This window comes from Mobula birostris, chromosome 8 (assembly GCF_030028105.1).
Source record: "Mobula birostris isolate sMobBir1 chromosome 8, sMobBir1.hap1, whole genome shotgun sequence".
Lineage (NCBI taxonomy): Eukaryota > Metazoa > Chordata > Chondrichthyes > Myliobatiformes > Myliobatidae > Mobula > Mobula birostris.
In genome coordinates, this window is record NC_092377.1 from 78,937,808 (window position 1) to 78,962,652 (window position 24,845).

The 24,845-nt window shown below is 39.3% G+C and overlaps 1 protein-coding gene across 14 annotated transcripts in view; it reads right to left on the reverse strand.

The window, feature by feature from the left end:
* The window catches only part of plcb4a (phospholipase C, beta 4a), a 568,665-nt gene that overhangs the window by 119,149 nt on the left and 424,671 nt on the right, over positions 1-24,845 (reverse strand). For all 14 annotated transcript variants that reach the window (XM_072265513.1, XM_072265516.1, XM_072265515.1 and 11 more), the window contains 6 exons: positions 16,776-16,860; positions 13,206-13,330; positions 11,768-11,819; positions 9,340-9,442; positions 8,255-8,419; positions 3,007-3,211 (listed from right to left, as the gene is read on the reverse strand). In XM_072265513.1, coding sequence (XP_072121614.1) covers positions 3,007-3,211; positions 8,255-8,419; positions 9,340-9,442; positions 11,768-11,819; positions 13,206-13,330; positions 16,776-16,860 — 735 coding nt within the window. The remainder of the gene's footprint in view (positions 1-3,006; positions 3,212-8,254; positions 8,420-9,339; positions 9,443-11,767; positions 11,820-13,205; positions 13,331-16,775; positions 16,861-24,845) is intronic.

Sequence of the window (24,845 nt, forward strand, 5' to 3'; positions counted from 1 at the left end):
TTTCCTGTTTTTGCCACCAAAGTGGATAACCTCACATTTATCCACATTAAATTGCATCTGCCATGAATTTGCCCACTCACCTAACCTATCCAAGTCACCCTGCATCCTCTTAGCATCCTCCTCATAGCTAACACTGCCGCCCAGCTTCGTGTCATCCGCAAACTTGGAGATGCTGCATTTAATTCCCTCATCTAAGTCATTAATATATATTGTAAAGAACTGGGGTCCCAGCTCTGAGCCTTGCGGTACCCCACTAGTCACTGCCTGCCATTCTGAAAAGTCCCGTTTATTCCCACTCTTTGCTTCCTGTCTGCCAACCAATTCTCTATCCACATCAATACCTTACCCCCAATACAGTGTGCTTTAAGTTTGCACACTAATCTCCTGTGTGGGACCTTTCAAAAGCCTTTTGAAAATCCAAATATACCACATCCACTGATTCTCCTCTATCCACTCTACTAGTTACATCCTCAAAAAATTCTGAGATTCGTCAGACATGATTTGCCTTTCACAAATCCATGTTGACTTTGTCCGATGATTTCACCACTTTCCAAATGTGTTGTTATCACATCTTTGATAACTGACTCTAGCATTTTCCCCACCACCGATGTCAGGCTAACCAGTCTATAATTCCCCGGTTTCTCTCTCCCTCCTTTTTTAAAAAGTGGGGTTACATTAGCCACCCTCCAATCCTCAGGAACTAGTCCAGAATCTAAAGAGTTCCGAAAAATTATCACTAATGCATCCACTATTTCTTGGGCTACTTCCTTAAGCACTCTGGGATGTAGACCATCTGGCCCTGGGGATTTATCTGCCTTTAATCCCTTCAATTTACCTAACACCACTTCCCTACTAAGATGTATTTCCCTCAGTTCCTCCACCTCACTGGACCCTCTGTCCCCTACTATTTCCGGAAGATTATTTACATCCCCCTTAGTGAAGACAGAACCAAAGTAGTTATTCAATTGTTCTGCCATGTCCTTGCTCCCCATAATCAATTCACCTGTTTCTGTCTGTAGGGGACCTACATTTGCCTTAACCAATCTTTTTCTTTTCACATATCTATAAAAGCTTTTAGAGTCAGTTTTTATGTTCCCAGCCAGTTTTCTCTCACGATCTTTTTTCCCCTTCCTAATTAAGCCCTTTGTCCTCCTCTGCTGGACTCTGAATTTCTCACGGTCCTCAGGTGAGCCACTTTTTCTGGCTAATTTGTATGCTTCTTCTTTGGAATTGATACAACACACGAGGGAACCTGGAGGAAACCTGCACAGTCGCAGGGAGAACGTGCAAGCTTCACATAGTACTGAGCTCCAAATGAAACCTGGGTCACCTACAACTATTGTATGACACCTCTACTAGCTGTGCCCCCTGAATTTGTTGACTTCAGTTCAGGACTCAGTTGTTAAAAATATAAACAACAGAACTGGCGTCACCATGAAGAGTCGAACATGAATCAAGTCCATAAGGACATGATTGGAGCTTTTAACTAGCACTAATCTGTACTTTTAGAAAGGCCACCATGCAAGGAAGAGGTGGTGAGGTTGAAAGAGGAACTATCTTTTATTTGCAAACAATAGACAAAAGTAACTACAGACTTCTTTACTTCGCATCTGATTAAATGAATAACACATTACAATGAGGTAGGTACTTACATTATTTAATTTTTCATAAAAATATCTTACTAGCCTATATATATTAACTTGCACAACATCCAAAAGTACTTAATGGTCAATGGAATTTTTAAAGAGTTTTTAGACCTTTTTTTTTAAACAAACTAAAAAAGAACGTAGCTATTTTCCCACAGTGAGGTTTCATAATTATTTCCGGTTAAGATAGCACTGGTGAAGCTCAGCGACTACTTGTTGGTGGCAAATAAAACAAAGAAAACAACTACATACTTTCTGAACACACTTTTGCAGCAGTTAATGACCACTGCAAACAATAGCCCCTACTTCCTTGTCAAGAGCTATGCTGTTGAACCGCCTGTGCGACCTGTCATTTTTGTGGTGTGAGTGGAAGTCTTGCAGGTGAAGGACGGTTGCAGCACGGCGTGTACAGGCCAAATCGAGGCAGCAGGGCCTGGCCCAGAGACCGAGAAACGAGCCAAAGCATGGCCATTTCTGGAGTGGACTTGAAGGCAATTTGATGTGACAGAACTGAGGCAAGATGAGCAGAGATGAGGTGGAGCTTAGGCCCGAGAGGGAGAAAGACCCAAGGTTTGACTGATTTAAGCACCAAGCCGAATTGGAAAGGTCAGGGTGTCAAGGCTGGAGGCCACAGGTGACCCAGTTCAGCTTGCTGTGCCGTGAGGTTTACTCATCTCTGCGCTGAACTGAGTCTGTGGCCTGTAACTGATGGGCTTCTGAATCAGCTGCAATGATGCCTGGCCATGGATTCACGTTTACCACTTCAGTTCTGAATGCTATTTGTTTACTTTCATTGTTTGCGCGATTTGTTTGTTTCTCTCTGCAATTTGGGTGTTTGATGGTTTTCTTTTGTTTCATGGGTTCTATTGGGTTTCTTTGTTTTGTGGCTGTCAGCAAGGAGACAAATCTCAAGGTTGTATAAAGCATACATACTTGGATGACAAATGTACTTTGAACTTTGATAACCAGATCATCTGCCGTAATGATGTTTAATGATGGGCCAAGCACTCAACAGGGCAATGTGGATAATGCCTCCACACTTTTCCACACACTATCAATGCATCTTTTCTAGCCATTCAAGATAGCAGATGGGAAGTTCGAGGTATCATCTCATCCAAATGGCAGCGCTTTCAGTACCACACCACTCATTCAGAATATTAACTGATATGTGCTTGCATCTTAGTATGAAACTAAAACCCACAGCTTTCTGACTCAGAAACAAAATGACATTTTTCCATTACGTGGGTGTTAAAGAACAAGAGTGGGCAGCTTTACAATACAATTACCGATATCCTCTGCAATTTTGAATTTGTTCCTGTGATAAAGTAGCAATTACAGTTTGACAATCTGCTAAACTCACCTCCAAAACCATCTGGAACATAGGTTTTAAGTACAATATTACAGAAGACAGTAGGCAACGATAGAGGCTTATTGCCTTCATTTCTGAGGGATATGTGCCTGTAGCCAGCTTGCAGACCATCCAAAGGTAAGATTCTCTGACCAATCAACTTATTGCTGTCATCATAAACAGCTATCCTCAACACTGCGAGGTCAGGCAGAATTACCTGCAAGATAACAAGTTTTATATTTGTTGGTACTGCAGAAACATAATCATCTGTCTAGTTTAAAAAACACAATTGCATATTTTTCCACTTGTGAATTATTACTTAAAATCATAGGACAGAAGAATAAGACTCTTCAGCCTGCTCCATTTAAAAATAATATGTTTCGATAAAACACCTGTTGTCCTTCACAGGAAAAACTCTTCAACCTTTCCCCACAAGATCATCCTTCCTCACCCAGATCATTCCAGTGAATCTTCTTTGAACCATCTTCAATGATAATGTGCCTTTCCTCAAAATAAAAGGATCAAAAACAGTATACCACATACAGAGGACTCTGATGAGGTCTGGTATAGTCATAGTGAACCTCCCTATTTTTATGCTCCAATATCCCTGAAATTATTCCATTAGCCTTTCTGATTACTTGCTGCAACTGTACGTTGCAGTTCCGCATTTCACGTAGAGGGTCTTCAAAACCTTTCATTCTGCAGCTTTCTATGATCCTTCTCCATTTAAATGATAGTGCTTTTCCATTCCTCTTTCCAAAGTAAGCAACTTCATATTTTTCTACGTTATTAATTTGCTGACATTTTGACAACTCACTTAAATCATCAACTTCATCATTGAAATAGTTTGCATCCTCCTCACAGGTTCTCATCTCACCTATTATTGTATCACCTGCATACCTAGCTACTACGTCATTGGTCATGCCTAGCAGTGATCCCTAGGTCACCTCACCTGTTACAAATTATCAATCCTGAAAGTGACAATTTTATTTGACCTTCTGCATCTTGCTTGTGGGCCAGTCCTCTGTTGATGCTAATTCATAAACTCCAGTACCATGCATGCTTATCTTTGGAATTTATGTTGTGTTCAACAAGTAATCTTGTTGAATGCCTTTTGAAATGTCCAAATATATTATATCAACTGGCTCTCCTCTATCTACTTTGGCTGATACTCATGGTGCTCAAATAAATTTGTCCAACATGATTTCCCATTCATGAAGCCATGCTATGTTTGACCAGATTAGGACTTTAACACTTACTCTGCTCTTAGCTCCTTAATAATTGATACTAATATTTTTACAATAATACCTCGAGCTAAATGTTAGCTGCTTTATGCTTTTCACCCTTTTTGAATAAGATCATCACCTTGGGAGTTTTCCAATCCACTGGCACCTCTCCAGTATCTGAGGAATTCTGGAAGATTACAATTACTGCATTCATTATCACTAGGGCCATTTCTTTTGGAGACCTAGGGTGCAAACCTAGGCTCCCCTTCCCTCTGCTAGTCTGCAGGGCAAGGCGTAGTACCTGCTTAGCCCTCCAGTCAGAGTCCCGTGAAGCCATCGGTGATGGATAACCGTATGAGCAGCTGGTGCATATCACAAGCCATGTTATGTGACCACAGATGCTAGGCAGACAGAGAATGGCTGGGGCCAACAGCCTTATAAAGACAGTGGCCAGAAGGGCAATGGCAAACCAGTTATGCAGAAAAATTTGCAAAGAACAATTATGGTCATGGAAAGAACATGACTGCCCATGTCAGATGACATGGCACATAACAAACAAGAAGTGATGATGGTATTTAATTCCTCCTGCTTAATATTATTTATTATTAATGCAATATTTGTCACATCCTTCACCATAAAAACTGACACAAAATACCTAATAAACTCCTTTTTAATGAGTTCACACAATTCTAAGTGTCAGCATCTTATTTTCTTAAAGGAAACATGCTGAGTATTTGTCATGTCCTTGCCTAGTTAAAATAAGCAGAGTTCCATCACCAATACATTAACAAATAAAATGACCCAGTTCCTTTGCTGGCCATCCCACAGGCCACTCAGACACCCAGAGACCCACTTGAAATACTTGGAATAAAAAAAAGTACAGGTGCTGGATGTCTATGACAAATAAAAGTGGAAGCACTCAGTAAGTCAGACAGCGTTAGCAGGGAGAGAAAAGGAACTCATATTTTGGGTCTAGAATTTTTTTAACAGAACCAGGAAAATGAGAAAACAAGCTTGTTAAATTGCAGAGAGAGTGAGTGTTGGATAAAACAGAGGGATTAGCTGTGATGGGCTCAGATTAGAGTTGTCAAGGTAGCAATTGTTCTTAAAATAAACATCTGAAAACAGAAATGAGGAGGATAAAAACTGAAAAGGAAAAATACAACCACACCTGTACAAAAAAATAGAAAACATTTTAAATTCTTTCTAAGGTTGTGGCTTAGTGGATCTGTCCTAAATCTGACAATGATTTAAGAACTCAGGATGGAGGTTGAAGCTTTGGGCAGATGTCAAGTAGAGCATGTCAGTTGTTCTTCTGGTACTGAGGATTTGGTCATCTATACGAAAATGAGTAGCTTGCAGTGAATGTCAAATGGAGGGTTAATAGGCTGCTCACCACAATATTAGTCATTTGGGGCACGAGCAAAAGATGTAAATAAGGCTTCTGTGCGGAGGCAAGGATATTCTGAGAGGTGACGCCTAATCCAATCTAGGTTATCAGCAGACTCCAATAATTCCTCTGAGCCAGTTTCCTATTTATGCTACCACTGGCAGACTCGGGCATTTTGTGATTTAATCCAGTGCCGTTGAAGGCAACTCCAGCATTCCTTTCATCAACGTCTGCACCGACACATCGAAAAGGTTTTGAGGAAATAATAATGAAGATCGATAAGGGTTGAGCATGCTGACACCATGGATGTTAGTAAAGCATTTGTCAAGGTCCCTCATGGCTAGATGTCCTGGCAGGTTAAGCCACATGCATTCCACAATCAGTTGATAAATTGGATCTTAGATTGGCTTGGTCACAGAAGACAGAGGGTAATGGTGGAAAGGTGTTATTCTGCTAAGAGGTCTGTCACTAGTGGTGTTCTGCATGGCAAGTCTATTGTTGTAATACACAAATGATTTGGATTTAAAGAAATTTACTAGGCAATTACTTTTAACATAGAGAGTGGAATGTTCTGCCAGGGCAGGTGGTAGAAGCAGACATCACATCAATGTTTAACAGGTGTTTAAATAAACACAGGAATAGGCACGCGATAAGGGCATATGTATAAACTGCAAGCAGGTGGAATGAATTTAATTTGCCATTTTGGTCAGCACAGACATTGCAGGCTAGAGAGCCTATCCCTGTGCTGTACTGTTCTATGTTCTATGCTTAGATCTCAATCAGGTGAGCCACACGTTTTTCTTTCAAAAATCTAGTTGGTCCTTTTTAATTAATTCAAGTATCTCTATGTGCGTCCATGATTTTTTGCTGAGTATTGTTTCTAAATGCTTTCCCACAACTGAGGTTAAACTGACTGTAGTTGCTTGGCATGCCCTTACATCCTCTTGTTAACCAAGGATGCTGCAACTGTTTTTTTTCCTTCACTGGATTCAACAGAAACCCACCCCAAATTCATTCTGCCAATTTTAACCCCAGATGGTGAAGACATCAAACTCTATTCTTCCTTTGTGGATAGTCAGCACTACTTTCTGAGACATCTTTTGCTTTGTATCTCAATATAGTTTTTACTCTTTTTACCTGTCACCTGCAGAATCGGATGGTGACTAGAATGCGTACTGTAATATATCTTTAGTCCAATTTTTAATGCAAGCATTAAAATGGAAAATATATCAAAGGGGACAAGTTAAGCATGCAGCATATTCAAAATTTAAGATTCAAGATTATTTAATGTCATTTCTAATGTAAAAGAGAACAAAATATTTGCTACTTCAGATCTGATGCAAAACCAAAAAAAATCACAATAAGATAAAAAAAAAGAATTAATATAAATAAAGATGATACCTTATACATATAGATTGATTTTATGTACATAAAGTGATGCTACATACTGGGATATCTGTACATAAGGTGACTCTGACAGGAAATGATAAAGTAGGGTTGATGGGGATGTGGTGGGTGGGTTTGTAGGTGGGGGTGTTGATCAATCTTACTGCCTGGGAAAAATAACTGTTTTTGAGTCTGGTGGTCCTGGTGTGGATGCTACATAGCCTCCTCCCTGATGGGAGTGGAATAAACAGTCCATAAGCAGGGTGTGTGAGATTCTTCATGATTTTACTGGCCTTTTTTTTCTGGCATCTTTCTGTATATATGTCTTTGGTGGTGGGTAGGCTGGAGCCAGTGATGCTTTGGGCAGATTTGACTACCCATTGCAGGCTTTCCTCTTCACTGCAGTGGTTTTAGTACCATGCAGTGATGTGGCATGTTAGAAAGCTCTCTACTGTGCATCTATGGAAGATTGTCATAATGATGTACATAGTCCAGTTCTCTGCAGATTTCTTAGAAAGTAGAGGCATTGTTGAGCTTTCTTGATTGTGTAAGATGTGTCCTGAGACATTACAGATTCACCAGGGGACATGCTTATGGTTACGCTTCACAGGTTCTCCATAACAAATCTGTCACTGATTTTTCTTTTTGCTTTCTTTTGGTCTGCTTCAGGATATTCAGCCAAAATGAAGAGCAAGCAAAATAAATCATATTAGATTAGATTTGATTGGATTAGATTAGATTCAACTTTATTGTCATTGTGCTGAGTACAGATGCAAAGCCAATGAAATGCAGTTGGCATCTGACTAGAAATGCAAAGAATAGAGTTATCTACAAAATAAATCATATCCAGGTGACCACTGGTTAAATTTCTGCCGAGCACTGCATCAGATTGATTGGGTGGTCAGAGGGCACAGGATTCGAACACTTTGCAAAAGCCAATGAGGGAATGAGGAGATCATTTTTAAGGTCAGCAGTGTTAGGATTTGAAATGCAGGCATCCGAAAACACAAAAGCAGATTCAAAGAAATGGCATCTCTGCTTATAAAGAAAACATCTACATGACAATGTAATAAGGGGATAGAACTCAGAAACAAGACTAAACAAGTGCTCTTCCAGAAACCAAGAACAGTCATAAAGGCCTGAATATCCTCTTTCAGAGGCTACATATTCTTATGACTGACATAAGTGGAGAAAAATTATAATCCCGTTTAAAGATCCAACAATAACACTAGAAATAAGTATTAGATTTATGATTTACCTTCCGAAATACAAATGGTTCCTCACTATAAACTGGGTTCAAACCATTGTTCATGACCATACGTGTTCGGAATTCTTTTCGAATTGTGTCAGTGGGTAGACCATACATATCTACTTCTACGTACGTACCAACTTTCTTATCTGATAAAAACTGGCCTGATATCACCTAGAAAAGAGGAGTATATTAACTGTGAATTACACCTCGAAATATCAGACATCAATATTAAACAGAGAATTCAACTGATTTTTATTTAGTTCATTAATGTTGCATGAAGGTGCAGTTTGGCAGGCCACTACAAACATTTAGCAAACCTTAATTTTGCACTACTTGTCTGCAATCTCCAGGGAATTCTGAAAATATCTGTAGCTTTCACTGGAGTTCATTTTGGACTAGCATACAGTTGCTGGTTGGCTTCTCCTTGTACCTTTACTTTGATAAAGGGGACTATATCTCCAATTTCCTCGCTGGATTGAAGCTTTAAGCGACTTTCATTCTGCCACTTTCTCAACTTTGGTGAGCTTGACAGAGAGAAGCCCAAATCTATTTCCCATTGTAGACGAGCTAAGAGACAGAGAAAGGGAGGGATGGGGCATTTTTACTGCCGTATATAGAAGCAAGGCTTTTAACTTCCCAGTTTACCTATTACAGATAATCATTATCAAAATGGCATATGATGCAAATTTCCCCATTTGAAACACTTGATAATACAGATTCATTAACTTTTTGCATGCAGCTAAAGATATTTAGCACCAAGGATGGATTAAAACAGGTGAAGATGTGATGCTGAATCTTGCAGAAGGAAAACACATTACACAAACTATGTTTTGGAAATTTATACATCAGTTTTTTTTCCAAATAAAATTGAAAACAATTAAAACAAGATTCTGTAAGAAGCTGAGTGAGAGAAAATACCATCAAAAATGCAGCCTTCTTTTTCTATCTCATTTGTTTTGACAGACCTTGATGTGCATTGCTGTTTGTCAGCTTTGATTAGATTTCAGAAGCTGGCTTACTAAATGTCATATGTATTTGAATTTGAAGTTGATGACAAGACAATTAAGAAATGATACTAGTTCCTTATTTACCTGTACAGAACAGGTAGCTGCAATTACGCCATCCACAGGGGTCTCAGAGAATGGATCAAAAGTCCGATCTGGTCGACGCATGAAATCAGGCTTCAGCAGATAACTATTAGTTTAAAAGGAATTCCAAAGGCGGTGACATTAAAATAAGCAGATGTCTTAACACACACACGCTGCCTAAGAGCTCTGGCAATTCTCTACATAAATAAGTGTTATGAACAATTTTAAGAGTACTTATGGCAATAACAACCAAATCAAACGTGGATGCATTTCAGCGGAGCACTGTTTTATTTACGTCAACTTAAAGTATCAAAGTAAAAATTATGGACTTGTAGTATTCACAACAGAGGAATTTGCAGATTCCTGTGCTTTGTAGGATGTGACACAAATCTAAATGACAAGGAAACTCTCTGCTCACATCTGAAACCAACTCATCTGCTGTATTTCTCATGTTGTAGGAATCTGGTCGGTGTGCCCTCAGACAAATTAGGATCTGCTGCAGATACCATGTTGAAATGATGGGATCAGTTCCTCCTAAAAATGTTCTGACTATTTTTTGTTGTGGGAGGTGACCCACAATGATTTGTAAATCCCCATAAAACAACATAATCCAGAGAAGTAACGGCAGTAATCACTTGGGATCTGAACCAGATACTTGTGCTTCTTACACATGTATTTATTCAACCTACACAAAGGAGAACTGAGTGAACACTAGCTGAAAAGCACCTCAGCACACTGAGCTGTTTATTTTCCCCAATAAATTAAGTTAAACCTTGCTCTCATTGTTATTAAGTCATTTTGCACTATTATATAAAAATTAAAATTAATATATGACGCATGCTCTACTTCAGTGGACCACAATGCATGAAAGTGATATATAACTTCTCTCCCTCCCCTGCATTTTGTCCTTGTATACCTTTGCTGTCACTCCACTTCCTGTTTTGCTGCTCACAATTATTCCTTGCCACCTAAACTGACGCCTTGCACAAAAGTCAAATGTCCCAGCCCAACTTGGCAGAGCCCTTTGCTGATTTCAAATGAATAAGAGTTGAGAAGCTGCGACGAATGTGAGTAGTCACCTGAAACCTTAATCTGCCATCGTCTCCAGCACACTGGTTCAATGGCACTGTATGAAATTTAACTCAGACACTTTCACTGTTATATTAACTACTGAATGGTAACTAACTTAAATTCATTAATGAAAACTTTTATTTAACCATTGATTATATCATGACAGAATCTGACTGTTTGAAATCTTGAAAGATACCATTTCTTTTAATCTCATTGAATGTCTGTCCTCTAAAGAGAAACTATGAGTTTCATCATAGGTCTACTAAAAGCTCTTAAAATTATATGCAAAGGAACCCACTCAAAAATTTACAATTGTTTTTGAATGATCCCCTTGCCCTCCCTTCCCCAAGCATTCTCAACAATAATTTTATAAAGGGTTCCTTATTCAATGCATTTAGGCCCTCTCATTTCCATACAAACTGCAAAGCAGATCTTTGCAATAAGGCCATTTTGATTTGTCTCACGACTGTATTAGTCACAAATACAGACTGAATTAAAACTGCACTGTTAATGGCTGCAAGGAAGTTATCTGAGGTTTTTATTAGTTATTTATACTTCATTTCCATTGAAGTCATATTGTTAGATTATTAGCAACTCAGAGCAACCTTTCGTCTGATGGCTGATTCAAAATACACCACCTGGTCAGTGTCAGTTCTGTGGAATACAGTATCATCACACTTCCTGGGTTATATGATTGGTCTAGATAATAATGGTGCCACCAGACAAAATTATGACTTTTGAAAGCCTGGGAAGCAGAAATCAGTGGGTATAATATCCCTACTTTTATCTCATGTCTTGAATCTCAAAATTTTCATCTCACTCTTCACTTGAAACATCAGCAACTTTCTGAACCCCAGGAGTATTCTAGTTCGGTGAATCTTCTTAAATGTACGTGTCCAGTACAGTTCAAATTTAACAAAGAATTTTTAGAAAATGTGTTGCGTTCATACAGCAATCAAAAATGTTCATATTAAATCATTCCTCACAGCTAATATAAGTGCCCAATGAACGGAACAGAGTACATTTGGAAGAGAGTCTCAGCGTGAAACGTTGAATATTTACTTTTTTCCATAGATACTGTCTGTCCTGCTAAATTCTTCTAGCATTTCATGTGTGTTGCTTTGGATTTCCAGCATCTCCAGATTTTCTTGTGTTTATGAGAGTACATATGGTCTAAGCAACCAATTCCACTTGATAAAAATTCAAAGTAGATGACTGGAACTCCGTGATATTAAATAACTGCTTGCATAAGCTATGGAGAGCATGAACTGTGTTTATATTTAGATCTGCAGCAATGCAGTTTTTTTAAAAAAAAGTATTTCCAACTGTAGGCAGGTCACAGCAATGATAATTTACTCACCCACATGATCCATTGTATTCAAACTTTCCCTGATTTAATTGCATGGCCAAATCTGTTACATAATATATAACAATGCCAAATTAGATCTTATGTGAGGAAGAAAAACAAAATACAAGTTTTAAAGGAAAATTATTGGAAATTGTAATGATAAAAGTTTCATCTTAAATTTACCATTGAAATATAAATAATTTATAGAAAATAAGCATTAGTTTTAATTTAAAACACAGCTAACTTCAATCAAGTATTAATTAGTCTGTTTTATATTAAAACCAGGACAACTTCCACCAAAAAAAAGAGACAGATATTTGGAAACTAAATTGCAGTTAGAATACTGTAATTGATACTTAAAAGCAATGTAAATGATAAGAATAAAGATCACCTCTCATTAGATGCTGTGAGGATAGTACGTGTTAACATAATTATATTAATAATGAGTTTAACATAGGAGACTGTAATTAAAATCAAAAGAAATTCATCCATTGTTGTATGGATTAAAAGCAATATAACAAATCACATGCCCAATAAACACTACTTCTGAAACAGGTTTTAAATAAATTATGATCTATTGAACCAAGTGGGAAGTAATTGTGAGAACTTCCCACAATTTAATTCTCCAGTAAAAGTTAATAGACTTCACTAATACTGGAACATCTGGGCCAAAGTGCCTGCAACATAGCGCACAGGAACATTCACTCTCATAAGTAATCATATTTTATTTTCTGGAAATAGCTCATTGATTGAATAAAGAGATGAATGATGCGCGATTTTACAAGCACAGAGTGCGCATCATAGAAAGCTTTTAGCAGACAGTTTGTGATTGCCTATCCTTCCAAGTTTCCCATGATAAAAATCGTATACTTTACAATTCTCACAATGCACCAACCATGGAATCAGGCACTGTGTTTATAAAACGCATGGTGAGACATTTGGATTGAACCACACATAGCTGCAAATAGCAAAAAAAAAGGACATTGCGTTCCTCACCAAAAAAAAACTACTGTTTCAGTTCTGTATATTCCTCCTCTAAAATGCTGGGAATTGTTTTCTGGTTTCTAAAGATTCTGAAGAATGTATTGGCAAAAAGTTGTGTGCTAAGATAAACTTGCAATGGAATAGTGCAAATGATACCTATTTAATTCTTCCAATTGTGTTCCAAATGTGCCTTGATCAGCACTGTAAACGAAATCTGCCTGTATACAATGCTTAATCAAAACAGTGACCATGAAATAAACCATACAATTTTTCATTTGTGTAATGCAGCAGTTTAGCACTTCATTTTCATGGCTTCCTGGGTTTGGATGCTTAATTTTGTGCTGTGTGAATGACTGCCAAAGGAAATGCCACTGGTAAATGATTGTACTTTATCCAGGGCATCTGTTTCAGAGCAGCTTCCTAAATCCTGTATTGACAATCCGGCTGGCTGGACAACAGTTTGTACCTGGGGTCTGGAAGTTCAGTGAGACCATCTGGCAGCCTGCGTTCCAGAAAATCTGCGGCATGTAATTACTGGAATCCACTCGTCCTCCCTTGGGGTAAATACGACTCATTTGTCGCTTATTATAACTGTGAAGCTCATTAAGGAAAATGGAGCAAAAACAGCTGCAGCTGCATGTATGCACACACCCAGGCTTTATACTCTCATTATTATTTATTCTGCTTACTTTACCAACCACTTCAATAACTACTTTGGTCCTGTTTTGCATTGGTGTGATGTTCCAGTAAATATTCAAATATTACTTCAAGGCATTCAAGACCATGTAATCAGGACTTATGTTGTGCATAACATTTTGTTTTAACAGTTGCACTGACAAATTGCTGAATTTGCCTAATGTCAACAATGTGTGTGATTTGAAACATTCACAAGGGTCCGGTTTTGCTGAGAGGAACCAGGAGCACCCAACAGCATTCAGTTAATCAAGCACAAATCTAACAAACAAATTCCGGTGACCAGAGACTTCAGGGTAGCCCATATTTTGTTGTGGTTATTTTGTATTTCATACAGGTTGGAAATTGTTAAGTTGTGAGCAGCCCAACTTCTATGGAGTCCTTGAGAGCTTTGACATTGATCTCTTTAGGTTGTTACAAGACTAGAATGCCTGTAAGACATAATAAATCTCTCCCATTTTCTAATTTATGACTGTGACTTGCTACGTTTCATGTTTAATTAAGAATGTTAATCTAAATCAAAAGCATAAGAGGGAGAAAAAAGAGACAAACTTACAAATATAAATAAGCTGTAATTATTTTTAAGGGCAAAGAGCTGTTTGTCAGACAATCATAAATTGAGTTTCCTGCCTGTTGCACCTTGCACCTTTTACAGTGGCTGTCAATTACAATGCTGTTACTGCCTTTCATCTTAACCCTGGTACCTTTGTTCTTTCTAATAATTCACTTTCTGAGCTCTTGCTTGATGTGAATTGTTTTCCTCATATTATTTCCAAACACAGTCTACAGCCACATGAGGCAGCATCACAGCAAATTCTAAATCACAGAACAACTGCTTTCATCTTCAAAAAAATTACCTCTCATTTGCAGAATTACTCTTAATCCACACTGGTCACATGCTACATATTCTGCCATTTCAGTCTGTTGATGCAGAGCTAATAGGATAATGACCTTTTATCCCAAAGTTTTTAGAATTCAAATCTAAGGATTTGATGCTTTTTGATACAAATTTTCAGTCAGACCACATCTGTTGTTTTACTTTGGACACTGAACCTCAAGCAAGCTACGGAGGGTTTTTAACAGCACAAATACCAGAAAGGTAAGAATAAAAAAGCTTCAAGCATTACTTAAGAAAACTTGTTATAAGCCATAAGCCTGTAATATCAATGGTTCACCCACTCCACTGCTTCAGGTTCAGAGGCAGCTTGTCTTTGTACACAGGAGTTTCATCATCAGCAAAGAAACTCCAGATGGATGATTCAAAAATTTAAGCTGTTACTTTCTGACACTATTAGCAGACAAAGATGAAGGACTGAAGGTCCGGACACCACCTATCTTAACGGTTGGAGCCCTGTCTGTGTGTGAGGGGGTGGTGGGTGGGAAAGGGGCTTATTTGGCTGTCATTGTTGTGTTTTGTTCTGTTGTTGTTGTTGATGCTGCTTATTTGTTCTGCTGAACACTGTGGGCATGCTAAGCTGGTGCTGGAATGTGTGGTGATACCTGCAGGTTGCCCCCAACACGTCCTTAGGTCATGCTGATTTTTAGGGGCGGAACAATAGCATAGTAGTTAGCATAACACTTTGGGGTACCAGTGACCCAGGCTCAATTCCCACTGCTGCCGTAAGGAGCCTGTATGTTCGCCTCGTGACTGCATGGGCTTCCTCCGGGTACTCCCGCAGTCCAAAGACGCTCCTGTTGGTAGGTTAATTAGTCATTGTAAATTCTCTCATGATTAGGCTAGGATTTAATCGGGGGTTTGCTGGGTGGCGTGGCTCAAAGGGCTGGAAGGGCCTATTTCATGCTGTATATCAATAATACAAATAATTAACGCAAACAGTGAAAGGTGCTGTTTGCATTAATTTTTAAATTATTGTATGTTTTAAATCTGAATCTGAGGATTTTCCAGATAAGAAAATTGGTCAGTTCCAACCAACAACCCTGAGGCCGACATGAACACAACGTGAAGTTGATGAGGTGGCAAATGCAGGAATCCTTAAGTGTTCCTGAAAACCCTGTGCCAAGAAATTAGAGGATAGACTGGCATGTTCCCATCGCCCCTTGGCAATTTTTTTTCATCAATACACCATAGGAAGCATTCCATCTGGATGTATCATATAGCAACTGCTCTGCCTGTGACAACATGCAGAGAGCTGTGGACCCAGCCCAATACATCGAGGAAACCATGTCCTCCTCTCCATGGACTCTGTCTACACTTCTTGTTGCGTCAGTGAAGCATAATCAAAGACATTCTCTGTTCTCCCCTCTTCCATCAGGAAGAAGATACAAAAGACTGAAAACTCCACGAGGTTCAAAGAGAGCTTCTACCCCACTGTTGTAAGCCTATTGAATAATTTACCTATATGATAAGATAGACTCTTGACTTCACAATCTTACACCTTATTGTCTACCTTCACTTTCATTGCAGGCACTACCAACCCTGCAAACAGCATCTTCCAAATGCACCCTTCTGGAAAGCGCTACAAGGCTATGAAATCAAAAACTTCACGCCATCCTTAAAAGTTTCTCCCCCACAAGGTAGTCAGTCTGATCAACCATTCCAGTTAGCACACCCACCCCCTCTCTCTACCACACCTGTCACTGCACTGCATTGTAAACACTTTAAACTATCATGCTGTTTACAGTGTAAATGCATATTGGTATTTACATATTTATGCACATTTTATTCCTTCTCGGTACTTCAACCTCCAACTATATTTCTATATGATTCATAATTCTTTATAATTGTTGAACGTTATTGTTTTTTGTTGCATGTCGTGCCCTGAGCAACACACCACAGCAAATTCCCAATACGTGGAAGTGCATTTGGCAAATAAAGTTGATCCGTGATCATTTCTCTGTAGCTCTCACACTTAAATTCTGTTATTGTTTTACCCTGCACTACTTCAATGCACTGTGTGCTGTCTAGTGAATTGATCTGTACGCACGACAAGCTGTCACTGCCCTCGGGACATGTGACAATAAACCAATTCCAATTACAATGGAAAGTACATAGGCCTGTTCACTTCATATGCACTAAATGGAAAATCAAGGCACAGAAAATAGTGAGAGAGGCAAGATAATTTATCTCTAATACTTGGTATTCCACATTAGTGTAAATTAGTGATCAACCAGTTGCTTCACCAGGACAGTAGCCTTCATCCATGTTGTAATGTAGAAAGAGTTGTTTCTTATCATTAAATGAGTTACAACAGTCTGTGGTCATTGGAAGCTTACAACATGATACAAAAGCACATGCAAATTCTACAGCATTTGTTTCTCAGTCACTCAGCTCGTTAGGTAATTACCAAATGTACAGTTTTGTTAAAAGCACCACAAAAGATACTTGACAAACTCTATCGCATGAGTCTTCAGATATCCCAGTCCAACCGATTCATTAAATGAAGACATGTTGTAGTGAATATTTCGCTCTGGAAAAATAAGAATTCATAAAGGCAGATTAAGAACCATTTAACGGCCAAACAGAAAACACAGTCATGACTCTTGCTGTGAACAAGACCAGGAGAAGTGAAATGGTTCAAATTGTTTTTTCTGTATCAATGCTAGGTTTTTCTACCTTGCCTCAAACCTTCCCAATATTTGCATTTGATCACCATCTGAATGCTCTCTGCTGGGTCTTGTTAGCATGAACAGTGAGTCAATTCAATTGATTTCATTAGTCCAGCATTTGGGATTAAAAAGAAGAATTATGAACAATAGGCTTACACCTATTATCACCATATCTGATTGATTCTCAAATATATATTTCCCACCCACTCCCCAGGTCCCTTGGTATCTAAACATGTCTCAGGTCGCATTTTGAAAATCCTTATTTGCTGCACATCCATAGACTTATGGTGCTCATCTTTCAAAGTTAAAAGAAAAAATATCAGCAAAAAAAGTCACAGAAAATTTGGGTTTTATTGTTGTTCAATGTAGCCTAGTGCCTCCAGAACGTACTTTCATTTCCTTGGATGCTGCCTGACCTGCTGAGTTCCTCCAGCATTTTGCGTGTTGCATTGGATTTCCAGCAACTGCAGATTTTCTCATCTCTGTGTACTGCTATGCATGTTCAGTATACACACAGAACTATATATAAATCCTACGCATCACATAATGTGAAGAACTGCATGTCAGTCACTGTGAGATGTGTAAATTCACCGCAATCTGCAATGCACCAAACTGGTGCAGTGAGTACCATTGTGAATAGATTAAGGAAAAAAAAGATTTACAGCCAATGATGGACAACAGATATTTTTCAGTAAAAATTGTTAACCAGAAGCTGTTTTAATTTAATACTATACCTGTACAATTACTGATCATTTAATATCAGGGTTATATGTTTTTCCTACTGCTTTCTTTATCATACTTCTGCCCAGTGAAGTAAAGAAAGACATACATTTAAAAAAAACTGCAAGAGGTAAAAATGCTGAAGTAAATCAAAACACAAAATTGTGTGCAGAATGCAATATGATTGAGGAAACTGGTGTCTTTGCTGCCATCAAGTGGCAAGCATGTACAAGTTACATTCAACAGAAGAAAATATAAACCAGGATTTTCAGCATTTAATACGGCTACGTATTATGTCACTTTCTAGAATGTGAACCAGAACAACTCAAAGACCCTTATTCCACCTCACGGTGGACTAAAAATTTACTTGCTCCAAAATCAGTACTTACAACGCTCTTTATTGTGTTGGTGCTGTTTTACGATGCTGAAAATGTACAAGAGTGCAGGCAAAATTTATCTTCACAAACACTTCCCCGTGTCACCTGGTATGCTGAAACCAAAATCTAAAGCAGTATTATACATCTGTCAGCATTTAGGCCTAAAGGGGACCTATGAAACTTGCACACATTGGCTTATACAGTGTGTTCTGCTTCAAAAGGTGGCAGAGGAATATACAGGAGAAGGGAGGAGCTGTAGTCCAAGTTTAACAGATTGGAACCTGCAAATTTTAATGCATTAGGTCCAGAATGAGAAAAAGGTAATTTTTTTCTGGGATGGCAGAGGAACTGAATGCGTATGTTGCATCAGTCTTCACTGTGGAAGATGTCTGCAGTATACTGGGCATTCAAGAGTGTCAGGAAAGTGAAGTTTGTGCAGTGAAAATTACGACTCAAAAGGTGCTCAGGAAGCTCAGTGGTCTGAGGGTGGATAAATCTCCTGGACCTGATGGAATGCACCCTCAGGTTCTGAAGGAAGTAGCTGGAGAGATTACAGAGGCATTAACGATGATCTTTCAGGAATTTATAGATTCTGGCATTGTACCGGATGACTGGAAAATTGCAAATGTTACTCCGGTATTTAAGAAGGGTGAAAGGCAGCAGAAAGGAAACTATAGACTTGTTAGCCTGACATCAGTGGTTGGGAAGTTGTTGGAATCGATTGTTAGGGTTGAGATTACGGTGTACCTCAAGGCATATGACAAGACAGGCCAAAGCCAGCATGGTTTCCTGAAAGGAAAATCCTGCCTGACAAACCTACTGCAATTCTTTGAGGAAATTACAAGCAAGGTTGACAAAGGAGATGTAGTAAACGTGGTGTACTTGGATTCTCAGGAGGCTTTTGACAAGGTGCCACACATGAGGCTGCTTGGCAAGATAAGAGTCCATGGAATTACAGGGAAGTTACTAGCATGGGTGGAGCATTGGCTGGTCGGCAGAAACAGAGAGTGGGAATAAAGGGATCCTATTCTGGCTGGCTGCCGGTTACCAGTGGAGTTCCACAGGGGTCGGTGCTGGGACCACTGCTTTTAACGAAGCATGTCAATGATTTACAGTACGATAATAATGGATTTGTGGCTAAATTTGCCAATGATACAAAGATAGGTGGAGGAGGGGGTAGTGTTGAGAAAACAAGAGAGCCTGCGGAGAGACTTAGATAGTTTAGGGGAATGGGCAAAGAAGTGGCAAATGAAATACAACGTTGGAAAGTGTATTGTCGTGCACTTTGGTGGAAGAAATAAACAGGCAGACTATAATTTAGATGGGGAGAGAATTCAAAATGCAGAGATGCAAAGGGACTTGGGAGTCCTTGTGCAAGATACCCTAAAGGTTAACCCCCAGGTTGAGTCAGTTGTGAAGAAGGCCAATGCAATGTTGGCATTCATTTCTAGAGGTATAGAATATAAGAGCAGGGATGTGATGTTGAGGCTCTATAAGGCACTTCTGAGACCACACTTGGAGTGTTGTGTGCAGTTTTGGGGTCCTTATTTTAGAAAGGATATACTGACATTGGAGAGGGTTCAGAGAAGATTCACAAGAATGATTCCAGGAATGAAAGGGTCATCTGGCAGCTCTTGGGCTGTATTCCCTGGAGTTCAGGAGAATGAGGGAGGATCTCATAGAAACATTTCAAATGTTAAAAGGCCTGAACAGATTAGCTATGGCAAAGTTATTTCCCATGGTAGGGGGGTCTAGGACAAGAGGGCACGACTTCAGGATTGAAGGATGTCCTTTTAGAACTGAGATGCGGGAAATTACTTTAGCCAGAGGGTGGTAAATCTGTGGAATTTGTTACCACGAGCAGCTGTGGAGGCCAAGTCATTGGGTGTATTTAAGGCAGAGATAGATAGGTTCTTGATTAGCCAGGGCATCAATGGGTATGGGATGAAAGCGGGGATGACTGGAAGAATTGGATCAGCCCATGATTGAGTGGCGAAACAGACTCTATAGGCTGAATGGCCTACTTCTGCTCCTATATCTTATGGTCTTATGGTGCCTGAAGGCCCTATGGGGCAAAACCCAGGTACAGGAACTCACTTCAAAAAAACAACCCCCTCCCCCAATCACCACCAAAAAGTATGGAGCAGCAGAGGAAAAATTACTGATCTCATCAACATATTATCTGTGGAAGAACTCAATGAGTGCAGCAGCATTAGTGGAGGAAAGAAATTGTCCAGGTTTCTGGTAGAACTGAGAGTGGAGAGTGAGATGGTCAGCATAAAGACAGGAAGGGGAATGACAAAAGAGGACTTGTGGACTGAGAAGGTTGCAAGATGACAGGAAGGTGGTGCCAGATAGGGGAGATAAGTAAGGGCAAAGTTGGAAGGCTGTGGAGGCAGACAAAGAGAGAGCGAGCAAGAAAAAGGGAAAAGAAAAACAACAGGATGAGGGACTTGTCAGTTGTAGCTGGACGGGAATAAACGTACTGATTGTGTCAGCAAGCCAAACAGCAAGTGCACGAAGTAGCACTGCCCGAGAATAAGGACATGAGGTGGAAGCATTTGGTAGAAGTTACTAGGGACGCACTCTCAAATATATGGTGCATACCCTGCCTGTCAGGCTTAACCTATGAGCTGACAAGGAGTAAAGAAGCATCCATTTCAAACATCTTGTTGAAGATCACGCAGAATCAGAAGAGCATCATTTTTACTGTCAAGGTGATCAGCACTTAGATGTCTATCACTGGCAACACACCAACAACAGTGAAAGCACCTGATGAAGCAAGTTTCTAATTTCATTGAGATACAGACCAAGCCAAACAAAGACTACGTGACTCTAACACTTTAGTCTGATGCTTTCCAGAAACTGGATACCTACCCATCGCTAGTACAGTCTATGTGAGCAAGCTGCAATTCTGTGAGAATAGAGGATGCCTCACAGGATCCACAGGGAATGGACAGCTGCTTTCTGGGAGGTTTTCCCAGGGGTGGCAGGAATATGTAGGCCATCACAGCAAATCTCGACCTCTCTGTCTGTCTGCTCCAAAGAGAATCCAAGTGGTATTGTGGGGATCTGAAGCAGTCTCCACTTGAGATTTCAACTCCTTGTACTGGTCCCTGGGTAATGTTCTTGCAAGTCCCTTGCAATCAGCTTCCTAGGCAGAGACAGCTCCAGGTGTAAAGCAGTCCTTACAGGGAGAAACCCACATGAGTGTGTTTCAGTGGCATATGTTCATCCAGTTCCACGAAAAGGAGGAACCATTAAGCAGAGGGGATGTACCTCAACATCAAGGCTAGATCATTAGGAAGCCAGTATAATAAGGAAGCATTAGTGTCACTGGATTGGCTGAAAAATTTACAACTTAGTTTCATTGTCAATGTTTTGCTTTTTCCAAGATTATTAACTCATGTTCTCAGTATTATTTGCACAATTTGCCTTCTTTCACAAATTGTTTCTTTGTCAGTCTTTCTTTTAGTTTTTCATAAATTCTATTGTGATTCTTTACTTTCCTGTAAATGCCTGCAAGAAAATACTGTGAATACCATGGAATACTGTTGAAAATAATCTTTTTTGTGCTGGATAGGGTAGTTTTCTTTTTCCATTTTAATACACAATCTGACAAAGAAACGTTTGGCAAAACACTGAGTGGAAATGTTCAAGAAAAAATTACTTAGCAGAGCCTTAATGTGATGCAAAGCTACAAATTTAACCCATGCAAAAACGTAAACAGAGATTGTAATGCTCAAATCACATAAATACTAAATCCTTTGCTTTCATTGTAATAACAGGGAAAGTGGTAACTCAACTTTGAAGGTACCACTGTGGCCAATATCTGCAATAATAACCATGGGACAAGGAATGCAATGTTGTTTCCCGATTCAGAAACATTCTGAGGGAAGGCCTCCCTCTCAGACAGTGCAAGGTCTTTTTCACTATTATCATAGGGGATTAAACTCAGAACCCACATATTAGCATAGATGCCAAAGCCTTGGAGAGGATGCAGAAAAAAATTATAAGAATGCTTCCAGAAGGGTGGACTTCAGTCATATGGATTGTCTGCAGAAGCTGGGATTGTGTTCCTTGGAACAGAGGAGGTCAAGATGGGATTCAACAGCAGTGTTTAAAATCGCAAAGAAACTCTGAAGACCAGAGAGAAACTGTTCCTATTGTCTCTGGGGTCAAAAGCCAGGAAAAGTGACTGGAAAAAGAAGTAAGAATGACAAGAAGGAAAGGTTTAAGCATTGAGCAGTTTGCATCTGGAATATAGAAGAACATTAACGGCTTATAAAGAAGTTTGAGGATGAGGATAAATACCTGAGAGTAAGAAAACTGTATGACTATGGACAGAAGGTAGTGAGAGGGCAGTCAGACAGGACTAGTTAAATTGTCCTTGTGTACATTAATCACAGAACCTATGAGCTATCTGGTCTCTACTTGTGCTGTAACTTTTGTCTGATTTTTTAGAAAGAAGTACAAATCTTAAAAACAGTAGCCACATGTGTTCTTACTAAAAAATGAATCAGGATCAGGTTTAATATCACTGGCATGTGTCATGGAACTTTTGAACTTAGCAGCTGCAGTACAATGTAAAACATGATAAATATTGAAAAAAGTATTATAGTAAATATATATATATAGTAGTTAAATTAAAATATGTGGTGCAAAAATAGTAATAAAAAAGTAATGAGGTAGTGTTCATGGGTTCAATGTCCATTTAGAAATCGGATGGCTGAGGGGAAGAAGCTGTGCTTGAGTCATTAAGTATATGCCTTTAGGCTTCTGTACCTCCCTCTTGATGGTAATCATGAGAAAGGGGCATATCCTGGGTGGTGGGGGTCCTTAATGATCGATGCTGCCTTCCAGAGGCACCACTCCTTAAAGATGTCTTGGATACTATGGTTAATACCCAAGATGGAGCTGACGAATTTTACAACATCCTATAACTTCTTTCGATCCTGTGCTGTAGACCCCCCCACCCCCGCCCCATACCAGACAGCAATGAAGCCTGTCAGAATGCTCTCCGTGATATATCTGTAGAAATTTTCGAGTGCTTTAGGTGACAAACCAAATCTCCTCAAACTCCTAATGAAATATAGCTGCTGTCTTGCCTTCTTCATCACTGCATCATTATGTTGGGACCAGGTTAGATCCTCAGAGATCTTGACACCCAGGAACTTGAAATTGCTCACTCTCTCCACTTCTGATCCCTCTGTGAGGATTGGTTCGTGTTCCCTCGTCCTACCCTTTCTGAAGTCTACAATCATCTCTTTGGTCTTACTGATGTTGGTTGCAAGTTGTTGCTGTGACACCACTCAACTAGCCGGTATAGCTCACTCCTGTACGCCCTCTCATCTCTATCTGAGATACTGCCAACAATGGTTGTATTGTCAGCAAATTTCTACATGGCATTTGAGCTGTGCCTAGCCACACAGTCACGGGTGTAGAGAGAGTAGAGCAGAGGATTAAGTACACATCCCTGAGGTGCGCCAGTTTTTTTTTGTCAGTGCAGATGAGATGTTATTACTAATCTGCACAGATTGTGGTCTTCCAGTTAGGAAATCGAGTATCCAATTGCAGAGGGAAGTACAGACGCTCAACTCCTGTAGCTTTTTCATCAGGACTGTAAGAAAAAAGCTGGTAAATGCTGAGTTATTGTCAGTGAACAGCATCCTGAGATTGGTATTTGCACTGTCCAGGTGTTCCAAGGCCACATGGAGAATCACTGAGACAAACATGTGAAGAAGGAACACTGCATCTCAACCAGCCAGAGAAACTTAGCCATTACATGTCACAGTCCATTTATAAACTCACATTTCTGTTAATTAAAAAAAACTGTAGGAGTTCTCTGCACTAGTGTTAATAGCGAATATCACACCACAGTGCTGTTTCATCATTATAGTCACCTTCTTAGAAGAAGAAAAAAAATCACATAGCAGACTGAGTAATTCTAGATTGATGATATTTAAATAAAGCTTTGATTCATACAAAAATCATCTCTATTTTCTTTTGGGAGCTTCAGGGAGAACTACACGTGGATGCATCCAGGTGAAACAACCAAACCAAAATGTTGCAAAGCATTCTGGGATCTAGATCATGACTTCAACTGAATCCATTAAATACTTGAGGCTGTTATTTCCTACACAAAGGAAGTGTATTATTGTAAAAGCATTTCATTCGAACTGAAAATCAGAAAAAGAGTTCAGACCCTAGAAATCTTAATGAAAAACAGGAAACACTGGCAGCATCTGTGGGAAAAGATACATAGCTTATAGTTAACATTTTACATCAGAAACCTTCATCAGAACTGATTCATGATACTTATGAAGGGTCCAGACCTGAAATGTTAACTGTTTCCCCGTCAAAGTTCAAAGTACATATGCGTCACCATATACAACCTTGAGATTCATTTTCTTGTGGACATTCACATTAAATACACAGAAATACAACAGAATCAATGAAAGATTACACCCAGTTAGATGGACAAACTCCAATATGCAGGAGACAACAAACTGTGCAAATACAAAAAGAAACATAACAATAATAATAAATAAATAAGCAATAAATATCGAGAACATGAGATGTAGAGTCCTTTAAAGTGCGTCTATAGGTTGTGGGAACAGTTCTGTGATGGAGTGAGTGACGTTGAATGAAGTTATCCTCTGGTTCAAGAGCCTGATGGTTGAGGGGTAATAACTGTTTATGAACCTGGTGGTGTGGGTCTTGAGGCTTTTGTATCTCCTTCCTGATGG